This window comes from Gadus morhua, chromosome 4 (assembly GCF_902167405.1).
Source record: "Gadus morhua chromosome 4, gadMor3.0, whole genome shotgun sequence".
In the NCBI taxonomy this organism is placed as follows: Eukaryota; Metazoa; Chordata; class Actinopteri; order Gadiformes; family Gadidae; genus Gadus; species Gadus morhua.
The window spans coordinates 21,128,508-21,140,333 of record NC_044051.1 but is presented as its reverse complement, the minus strand read 5'-3'; the positions used below and the strand labels follow the sequence as shown (position 1 = coordinate 21,140,333).

Sequence of the window (11,826 nt, the reverse complement as noted above, 5' to 3'; positions counted from 1 at the left end):
GAAGCAAAGTGTATGCGCGAGGTGCACAAGCAATCCGTATGCATCGCATGCGCATGTATGCATGCGCCCTTAAAATAGCATCTGAACAACGCGCCACTGACTTTAAACCAGGTATTTCCTGGTCAGTAGCGCAATGGTATTCAGAGACGGCAAAATACCGTTTGCGCCAGAACACGCCTCCTCCTTCCGCCGAACCGCCCCTTGGGGCGCATGATCAATCCCTAATTTACCGGCGAGTGGCGGTGGTGGGAAAAGAACGCTCTGCGCCAGTTGTAAACTAGCAACGACACATGCGCCAGTGACTAAGTCACTCGCGCCGGATGCAAGATAGGGCCCTCTATATTTATTATTGAGATGCTATCAGACAAGGTGGGGGTCGTGGGGCAGGTGGGGGTGGGATGTGGGGGGGGGGGGGGGGGGGGTCTGCGAACTTGAGCAGACGGATGGAGCAGATCATGAGATGGAGTGGCCTCATGCAATCAACCCTGAACCAAACTATGAGCTCACTGCCGTGTGTGTGTGTGTGTGTGTGTGTGTGTGTAGTAGTTATTCGATAGCCTGGTAATGTGTATAGGCCTTCGTACGGTAGGAATATTCATACTGGTTTAAATAATACATTTCTTAGTATTTCCCATCTTTGCTGAACATGAGTTTGTTCGAAAGTTCTGAGATTGAAACAAATAAGAGCCTGGGCTATTGAAGTTTTACATTAGGCCTACCACTGTCATGCACCTACCCGATGTCAAGTGGACCGGGTTGAATTCACTGCGGATCTCTCTTCTTATATCCATCTTACCAAATATATTTTATTACGGTCCTTCTCAACACTCTCTGATCTCAAGGCTAGCAGCACGAAATCAAGGGACATTTAGAATAGAAAAAATTGTATGATTAATCGTGAGATAACTATGACATTATTGCGATTAATCTCGATCAAATATTTGAATCACTTGACAGCACTAGTATTCACATAATCATTCTGACCACCATGGTGTTAGTAACTCCCTTGCTGGCTTTTTGAAAGTGGAAGATAATGTTATTGCAACCATAATACCACAATAAAATAGAGCTTGAAAGTCTTAATGCAACAAAAATCTCCTTTACTAAACGTATGGTTACAGTTAGTTTAGGGTCCTTCTTATCTATCAGGGTCAACCCTTTTTTTTTTGCAACATACAACAATAGTGAATGGATGGCTTTTGTCTGTGGCAATGCTCTCTAGTGCTCGTATGTCAGCAAAAAGGAATTTGTGACTTTGCAAAACATCTTTCAAATAGCATTGGGAGGATTATTTAATAAATGGCAATTTAGAGAAGGTGTCAGTCACAGCTCTGCTCCTTGAGGCTCCTAGACCTAACTTTAGACCTGAGATCATCCAAAATCAGACATATTTTTGATCATAGTTTCCAATATAAGTGAATTGTAATCAATAATTATGATATTATATTCATTTATGGGGAGTCATTAATTTCCGATGCAATGATCTTATTCATATTTTTTTAATCTCAATTAGTCATTCCACAAAACCTTTTTTATTTACATTTACATCCGGGAAATTGACGGGTATGTCTTAAAACAGTTTGAATATATTTTTTAAAAATGCCCATAAGACCATTTTGTTAACGTAATTATTTTGCACATTTCTTTATGCAATGTGGCAGAACTCATCACAACATACAATCCTTGATCACTTAATAGATAAAAGCATTCAAGCATTCATGCCATCATTCTATTTAAAAGAATGTTAGCCACGAATATATTCTTCAAACTTATATTGTTAGAAGCTTAAATACAAAAAATAAATACTCAAATATACATAATCAAAGGAAATGTTGGGTTTAACATTACAATTTGTAACATCACAATGTCAACCAGGACTGGAAGGAGGTTGACAGGTGGCCACTCTCAGTTGTGATGTCACAAAAGAGATCTGAGAGCTGGTGGAGGAATAGGGGCCCTTTAAGGAAGCCTTCTTTTTGATATTTGTTTTCTATTATTCTACCCTTATAGACATCTTCCAAAAAAAAAGGAATATCGTTTAAATTAAATGAACATCAATGACGGCAAATGTTGAGGTCACGGCTTACATACAAAAGTTGTTTTATTCCAGCTCTGCAAAATCAAAACCATAAACGCAACACAATGATCAAATGTTATCAGTGATGTAAAAACAAAGAAAAATAGCAAACAAAGCAATGGTATTTTTTCTTTGAGATCAATGTCCCCTGACCCATGAGTCTCGGTCATCACTCTGCGGAGCATCACTCGGTGAAACAGAAACCGTCCACACTGTTGAGGTCGTGCTGGTCCAGCAGGTTGTAGCTGAAGGTCAAGGTGTTGACAAACCTCCCGCTGGAGACCAGCCTCAACACCGTGTTGTCACATCCGATCTTCATCTGAGCTGGAGATACATAACAACATTATGACTGACTGATTATCTGACAATGATAATGTTCATTTTAATCATCCCTGTTTTGTATTTGGTATGAGAGGTTCAGTTCTATAGGACTTCCACATCAGAATGCATCATGGGATTTTTTTGTTGAGATCACTCAGGAGAGTAAGTGTAAAATCCTAGTTTCAAACACATCAATTTCTGCCCATAGTGACCAATAATATCAACATTAGCTACCAAACAATGACCGGAACAACATATCTAACATTCTAAAGATCGTATTCTTTCAAAATACGCGGTGGTCACTGAGAAGTTGCGTTGCGATCTACAAGCCCTATAAAAGCTGGATAATGTTTGCATTGTATTGAAAGATAATAAAAGCTACTTGAATACTTACTGGGTCCATTGAAGGAAGAGCAGAGCTCTGCTATAGGAGACATTTGTGATGTGTCCAGGCCACTTCCTCCCAGCAACTCCACAAAATCCCCAGCTTCTGAACATCCTGTTACTGACATCTGTGAAAAGGTGATGTCAGTTTAAGAACAGTTTGGGTTATTAATATTCCAATAATGGCTCAACAAGGACTGTTGCTTCAGGCTGAGGAAAGGTAGAGGTCCGAATATGGAGCCCTGGTGCACACCACAAAAAACACTGTTGAAAAGGTAAAACCTAATGTACAGTCGCCATGCGTGAACCTAAAGGGATCACGGCCCCTGTGCTGCGTTCACAGGGCGTTGTGGGATGTCTGCTTTACGGACGTGGTGCAGTCACCTTGGGAAGGGCAGGGTCACTGCGGCGTCCAAGGCTGAAGGCTGAGATCTGGAGCTGCACAGGGTATATGATGGAGAAGCTGCAGTTCCTGTGCTGCTGGGGGACCACCATGGTGAACCTGCCCTCTGGTGTCTGGGAGATGATGTTACAGGCTGAGGGGGGAACACACACACGCACACAAACCGGGATTGGGATGTGTTTTATGGAGTTAGAATCATGCCAAAACCCCGTACACACGCAAAACGTGTTTTGCTCACGCACAACGATTCACACACACACTCAGTGTGGTTTGCAAATACAAAACATCATTCACAAACTAATGCATTTTGCTTCAAAAACAAATACAGTAGGTTTTACACATAGTACGAACTAAAATCAAAAAAGTACAAAAAAAAATCCTTAAAGTACACAAAACAATTCTACAAGTACGGAACACTGAAAGCTGCGCGTGGATCGGAAGGCATTTGCGCGTGGATCAGCAAGGTGGAAAATTAGTGCCAAAAGTCACGTGACAAACAAATGTCCTGTGATTCACACTACACAACAGCAGGTGGCGCTGTTCCTGCCAAACCGCACGGATTCCGTACGGTTTCCGTGTGGTTTAGCACTTTTACCGCGCCATTCTAGGGCCAGTTAGTGGCCTTCTTGGCTTTCCATAGAATCCACACACGGTTGGCCGGCATCAAATAAAGATTTTGGGGGGAAAAAAAGATCGTCCTGGCGGCCTTAAACTGACTCAACAGCGCCACCTGCTGTTGTGTAGTGTGAATCACAGGACATTTGTTTGTCACGTGACTTTTGGCACTAATTTTCCGCCTTGCTGATCCACGCGCAAATGCCTTCCGATCCACGCGCAGCTTTCAGTGTTCCGTACTTGTAGAATTGTTTAGTGTACTTGAAGGGTTTTTTTTTGTACTTGAAAGATTTTAGTTTGTACTTGAAAGATTTTAGTTTGTACTATGTGTAAAACATACTGTATTTGTTTCTGAAGCAAAATGCATTAGTTTGTGAATGATGTTTTGTATTTGCAAACCACACTGAGCTTGTGTGTGAATCATTGTGCGTGAGTAAAACACGTTTTGTGTGTGTGTGAATCGTTGTGCGTGAGCAAAACACGTTTTGCGTGTGTGCGGGGTTTTGGCATGATTCTAACTCCATAGTGTTTGAGTGCTGTGCGTAGAGTTGTGTAGATGTGAATGCATAATGCGTTTGTGCCTTCAAGACTCTAAATAATGTGTGTGTGTGTGTGTGTGTGTGTGTGTGTGTGTGTGTGTGTGTGTGTGTGTGTGTGTGTGTGTGTGTGCATACGTCTGTGTGTGCCTGTGCTTATATAATATTCATATTGAATACTGATGCAGCTAATGTGCACACTTATCTTCTGAACTACTTATGTGTTAGTATGTAAATTCAACAATTTTATATTTTATTGACTGCATTATAATGGACCCTAAAAACAGATAACTTAAGGCATATACATTTTAAGGATTGCGAGATGTTATAAATAGACCCTAATAAAACATACAGCAGGGGTCGGCAACCCTACGAACGCGTGCCACCACTACTTAAAATATTGTTGCAAGTGGCCTGTATGCACCGCCTTCACATGGTTTTGCAAAGCTGTACATGTCTTAAAGATATTGATGTGGATGATTCCAACATTCTCATGTATTCTCGTTTTTTACATTTTTCACAGTGCAAATATGTTTTTGAATGAGTTTCTGAAAATGGTGTTTTAAGATGGGACATATGTAATTATAATTTCTAAGCCCATGATGCAAATATAGCAACCAAAAAAACTATTAAAATGTTGACAAATGATTGTGGACTATATGGAAATAGTACAATTCTAGGTCTACTGGAAATGTTTTTGGTCGCTGTGTCATAATTCAGCCTAATATTTAATATATTGTTGCTTAAGGCACACTCATTAACGAGAAAATGTCAAACTGGCACTGCATGTTGAAAAGGTTGCTGACCCCTGATATACAGTATATGTATATGCCATCGTACAGCCCGGACTAGGAGGGAAGGGGGTTAAAACAGACTCCAGGTGCATCTGGAGGACCCAAGCGCAGGAGGGGGGTCCCTGGTGGGAGACTCACGGAACGGGTTGAGGTGCTGGCGCACGGTGATGGTGAAGCCGTCGCCCGCATGGCGAATGTGGAAGAAGAGCATGAAGACGTTCTGAGAGGAGCGCACGCCGGTCCTCCGGGACAGCTCGTCCGAGTTGCAGTAGTCCACGTAGCGCTGGTGCAGCGGCAGGGGGTGGTCCTGGAGACTTGGGAACCTCTGGCCCTTCATCACCCAACCGTCAAACACCTGAGCCACACACACGCTGTGAACCAGCTGCTGGAATACTGCTGGAAGAGTTTCTGAAAATCTCGTAGTACGAAAATTAACTTATCTGAGAGTGCAGAGGAAAACTATGACTTTTGAGAGAATTGTTTTTGGTTTTAAATTTGACCGTAACAAAAATCATTGGCACTTACAGTACAAAAAATGATGAAGTCAAAAGAAGAGAAAAAATGACTAGCATCTAACTTGACATCGAGGTTTCATGAACACATCTATGTTCTTGAAAGGTCCTTCAAAAGAGGAAAGCATGTAGGGCTCAAGGACCTCACCTTGATGAAGTCCCCTCCTCTACAGTTTATGTTGACGTGGTCGTAGAACAGGCTGAACACCTTGTTGGGCTCAGCGATGAAGAAGGATGCGCAGCCACGCTGGGGCCTGGCGGCGGTGAAGGTGAACTGGCCCTCCAGTGCGACCATGTCCAGACACCCTGAGGGCCACAGCAATGTCTCAAAGCGGGAAATAACAACAACACATCCACTGAGGGATGTGGTCTAGCAAATAGAAAATGGTATAAAATGGACTACTTCTCAAAGTCAGAGTAAACTACAAGGACATCGACTGGACACAATGACGTGAGATTGCAATGGATTTGATAGCACAACGTTTTCTGATGCTTAATTCAAACCTTGATGACCCTTAATAACATCATTAGAAGTACATGGTGCTTAATGCACAACTTGATAACCCTTGATAACATTATTAAGTACGCTACATGATCCTTAATGACGTACACCTAAATAACCCTTAATAACACCATTAGAAGTACATGGTGCTCAATGGACACCTTGATTACCCTTAATTTGAATTAGCCTTTATTACGGATTTCTGTCATCCCATCACTTCTGTCTCTTTCTCTTAATCATTGATATTTTCCCCTCTTCTCTTGATCCTAAATTAACCCTGAATGAAATAGGGAGAGAAAGTCATGCAGACACATGTTGCGGTGATACAAACCTGGATAGGGAAGGGGATTATCCAGCAGTTAAAACAGAACCTTTTAGCAAACAGAAGGGTGGTTTTGTTCGTCCCAGGCACCCACTAGCCTACCTAATAGAGTAGGGTAGGTTTGTGACTCATGCAGTGGCGTCACTAGGCCGTTTCATTCGGGGCTAAAGCCGAATATTATTCGGCTTTAGATATTATTTAATAAAAAAAATAAACTTACTTTTTTTTTTTTTCTTGCTTTAGGGTGCACTCACACTAGGCCATCTGGCCGTGGCCGTGGCCAATTTCACACCTAACCGTGCTCAAATCTGCCAGTGTGAGTATGGCCAGTCTGGCCAGGCTAGGCCAATTTGGCCACTTGGGAGAGGTGTGCTGCTACGGTACGGGCCGCTACGGTACAGATGCTAATGAGCCGACACGCGCACACGCACGGCTACGCAACCTGAGCTGGATGACGTATAGTCCATGCGACGACCACAGACACAATAAAGGCGACAAGCCTTCTTTCCCATTAAACGGTAAACATGTATCCAGATAAGCAACAGACTCAGCAAAGTGCGAACTGTGTTCTCTGTGTTGTGGTCCATTGTTGTTAAAACTCTGACTGGCGGCAGACTTTATTACGGTCCATGCAGCGGACGCTTGGTGATGACGTTTTATTTACGACGTGATGACGTATGTACAAGAGCCTACCGTGGCCAGGCCACAGCTGCGACGGCCAACGGCCACCGCCAGATGGCCTAGTGTGAGTGCAGGCCAGAGAACAATGGGGCCATTTGAGCACGGTTAGGTGTGAAAACGGCCAACGGCCACGGCCAGATGGCCTAGTGTGAGTGCACCCTTACACTAGAAACAAACATGGGGATTCCATGGGCATCTAAAAATAAAGTAGCTTAATCCTTCTAGATAGTCCACGATGATTTAACGAATATAGTGCATGATTGACGCTAAATTTACAGGGTGCACACAATCACACACGGCTTTAAACCGCTTCCGCCAACTTTTAATGCGTAGACAAAATATCCCAGCGCGCTTTACGGGGGGATCACTGGACGCAGCTCCACGTGCGTGACGTAAACGACGTAAACAGTATGGCGAAACATTAGTGCCATAAAGCACTAATGTGATAAAACATGCATTCGGGCGTATTATATATAATTTCACACCCGTAGATATTAACTGCGAACGCGCAAATTATCTCTGCACACGCACTCAGAGCGCTGCTCCCCGAGCGAGGAAAACAGCTCCTAGAGAGCATTACCTCGTTGCAAGCGAGAGGGGGGAATGACTTCGGTCGCACAAAACAGCCTCTCGCGCCTAACAGCCTCTCGCAATCGAATGATGTTCTACTCTCTCGCTCGAATTTAATTTTAATGCATAATAGTTAACTACTTTAACGGCACCGACAATCCAAAACCCGAGTGGAATCTAGATGGAAAAAGTCTGTAGTTCAAAAAGTGAGCAGCTTTTACTTCTTCGCCACCTACAGTACTTGTTAGGTAGGCCTACGATCATTCAAAAACAATATGTTATTTCCGATAGACATTTGACCAATGGAACCGGAGCCTCGGAGGCGGGACTTATTCTTCAGAGGTCTATTGACTGTCCAATTCAGAATGAATGAGAGGAGGGCTGAGGAGGGCTGTCAATCAAATATCGCGCTTCAGAAATGGCCAATCACAGGAGAGTCTGCCCTGCCTTGGTTCCCTCCCCCATAGTGCCGAAATTAATTTGAGCGAGAGAGCAGAACATCATTCGCGAGAGGCTGTTAGGCGAGAGAGATGTTTTGTGCGACCAAAGTTATTCCCCCCTCTCGCTTGCAGCGAGGTAATGCTCTCGAGGAGCTGTTTTCCTCGCTCGGGGAGCAGCGCTCTGAGTGCGCACGCAGAGACGATTTGCGAGCTTGCAGTTAATATCTACGCGTGTGAAATAATATAATACGCCTGAATGCATGTTTTATCACATTAGTGCTTTATGGCACTAATGTGTCGCCATAAAACAGCGCGTTCTAGCGCTGGAGCTGCTCGTACCTCCCCGTAGGTTAAGTTCTCTGGCGAAAACGTAGAGGCTCCTACTCGCTCTCTCTGCTGCCGTCGCTCCAGCACAACACACACACACACACACACACACACACACACACACACACACACACACACACACACACACACACACACACACACACACACACACACGCACGCACGCACGCACACACACACACAAACACGCACACGCAGCACCGCGCAACTAATTCCATCGCTAAAAACAACTGGTGGCATGGACTCTGAAGAGTCAAGGTTGACACTTGCCTCTGATAGATTGAAGTCTTTGGATACTTATGCTTCACACGCACACGCACTCTCACAGAAAGACAGACAGACAGACAGACAGACAGACAGACAGACAGACAGACAGACAGACAGACAGACAGACAGACAGACAGACAGACAGACAGACAGACAGACAGACAGACAGACAGACAGACACACACACACACACACACACACACACACACACACACACACACACACACACACACACACACACACACACACACACACACACACACACACACACACACACACACACACACACACACACACACACACACACCACTCCATCGCTCTCAACGCCAATCGGTGATCCGGTAAAAAAAAGAACAATAGTAACGCACAGTGACTTTGATGAGAAACTTTAATCTGATTACTGGTTAGCAACTAACTAACTCGTTAGTTTACTCGTGGTACGAGGCCAGTACCGCATTACTGGCATCACTGGCAAGGTCTGTCTCACACTTGTATTCATTTTACTCTGAAATAACTTGAAACTTAAGATGTCTGAGGATAAGCAGCACAGCAGTCAGGTAGCTATTTAAAGCTATAATAAACTCCATATTTTGTGTATTCAGGTAAAACATTATGAAAAATAATGACATTACAAAAACCTAAAACGCCCCTGGACTCACGTAAGGGTCGGCGGTACATTGAGGCGTCGGGTAGTTCTCTCTTGAGATCCGAGTTGAGGACGGAGAATAATTCTTCTTGGATCACCTCGTTGTCCTATAGTTTCAACCAAAACAACAACAACAACAACAACAATAGAAAGTTGTGTTTAAGCAAAAAACGCGTAGTACCAAGGAACCCTCAATATAAAAAAATCGAAATCCAAGTAAAGTCTTACCTCTATGTAGCGGCAGTCTCTCCTGGGAACAGACAGACAAAGCAGGGCAAAGAACAGCCTCTCTCGGAAAGCGCGCTCCATCACGCGCCTTCTGCCAACCTGTCACTAGTCTGCGGTCTGAGCACCCCGTCGTCGTTTTATAGACACATCCGCCTGTCCGATAAAGTCCTCTCTGGATCAGAGAGGACCCCCCCCCCACACACACACACACACACACACACACACACACACACACACACACACACACACACACACACACGCACACGCACACACGCACACACACACACACACACACACACACACACACACACACACACACACACACACACACACATCAATTGCGGGGTTATGACGAAGGCGACGGATGATATTCTGCTGATGACTTTCAATCGTCAAATTGCCTAATTTTACCTGCAGTATTGCTTATGATGCTAATTTCGTAGCCTTTCCAGCTAATCTTAAAGGATCTGAAGAGGTCCCTATAGCATTGTTTATTTGTATTATTAGGCCTATGTGTTCAACACGAACAAGGACGTAAACAGAGTGGACCAGGTGTGTGTTACAGGCCTGTATGAAAGTTGCATTGTTTTGTTCCCAGCTAGTTTTTAATTGACTTACATTTTAAACAGTCGTTTTTATTTTACAGTTTTTTTCAATTACTTGAACAAATTTTGCAAAACTTGGCCCATTGTGTCAAAACTCAACACACAAGCAAATAAGACACAACACTGAGAAATATACCATTCAGATCTATGTCAAATTGAAACTCTTCTACCGAAACCTAACAATCCCTTGTCAAAATGTCACTCTGATGCCAAAATGATACGCACTTGTATAATATGAATACACTTTCAGATCAGCAGCAACACACTTGTCTACTTTATATAAACCCCGGAGTGTTCCATATTCACTGTTTTTATTCAGTTCCACCGAAGGAACTTTTTCACAACAACCAAAAATTCTAACAATCAGTACTGTACATTGCAGTATGGTACTTTACAGTGCAGTAAATTCAGTTTAAGAAAAAATTAAACAAAAATACACAACTGTACTGTAAACACAGAAAAACACAGCAATTTTGCATGGGTGGGCTTGACCTTAATGGATTGACCTTACCTCAATGTCTCTGCAGTCCTGTTCCATTGACTGCGGAAGAGGCATGCAGGCATGTGGTTGGCAGTCATATACACGTCCCCTTCAAGCCAGAAAGAATAATTCTATAGGGTTTAGAAACGGCGAGTATACGACTTCAAATAGTTTATGGTTGGTGTACCAGTTCCGGACCAAAACAGCCTGAAGGAAACTGACTGACTGTCCTGTTCAGCTGCATCAAGAAGTGCATCTAGAAATGTGATGACATGTGGGGTATTGTAGAGACCTATTTTTGCATGATGGTGCAGTAACGCTCAAAGGCTTATGGAGGCACACAATGATATATTTCCCCTGCGCGGCCCCGGGACGTGCAAAAGTGTTTTCAGCTGTGTATTTAAGTATTTTCAATTAACCATTGTGTTTTGTATTTTGAATAGATGTGTTTTCCAAATGGTACAATGAGATTTCATTTTTTAATTAAGTGTCTTATGTTTGAAATAGTGTGTCGAGTGCAGGAGCAAGTGTGTTGCAGAAAGGAGCAAGTGTCTTGCAACTAAAGTGCAAAGCAGCGCTTTTGTTTAAGGTATGGTTACATGTGTTTTAGGTATAGTAACAAAAACTTCAAGTTGTGCTACTTTGGTCTAGGTATGTGTCTAGTGTGTGTTCAAGCAATTGGCAAAAACTGTAATATAGGCTGGCTCCTTCTGTGATTAAAGGTCCCATGGCATGCTACTTTATGGATGCTAGTCGGCCCCTAACACAGTATTTGAAGACGTTACCAAAATTCAGTGGTGTCTCAGAATTACAGCCACTACGAGCCAGTCGCACATTGAGCTACAGACGCCGTTTCGGTGTCTGTAGCTTTAATGCAAATGAGGAGGAAAGAGGCGGGTCAAGGAGGAGGGTGGGGGTGTGGCCCTGCGCAGCTTGCGACCACGGAACCATGCGCTGTTTACAGTGGATGTATCGCAATGGCGAGGTGCACACAGCCTTTGGCCGTGTTCTTTAAATATTCTGGAGTCCTGAAGCTCTATATCTAAATAATATCATATTATACATAGATATCTATATCATATCATACATATTATCAC

At 43.4% G+C, this 11,826-nt stretch overlaps 1 protein-coding gene across 1 annotated transcript; it reads right to left on the bottom strand.

Moving 5' to 3' along the window:
* Positions 1–1,513: 1,513 nt before the first annotated feature.
* crhbp (corticotropin releasing hormone binding protein) lies at positions 1,514–9,828 on the bottom strand. Its single transcript, XM_030353029.1, has 7 exons — positions 9,644–9,828; positions 9,429–9,522; positions 5,791–5,948; positions 5,269–5,485; positions 3,167–3,318; positions 2,793–2,910; positions 1,514–2,401 (listed from the first exon to the last, which is right to left on the bottom strand). Exons 1-7 carry the CDS (start codon positions 9,722–9,724, stop codon positions 2,262–2,264), a joined length of 960 nt encoding a protein of 319 aa, XP_030208889.1. The 5' UTR covers positions 9,725–9,828; the 3' UTR covers positions 1,514–2,261.
* Between the last annotated feature and the right edge of the window lie 1,998 nt (positions 9,829–11,826).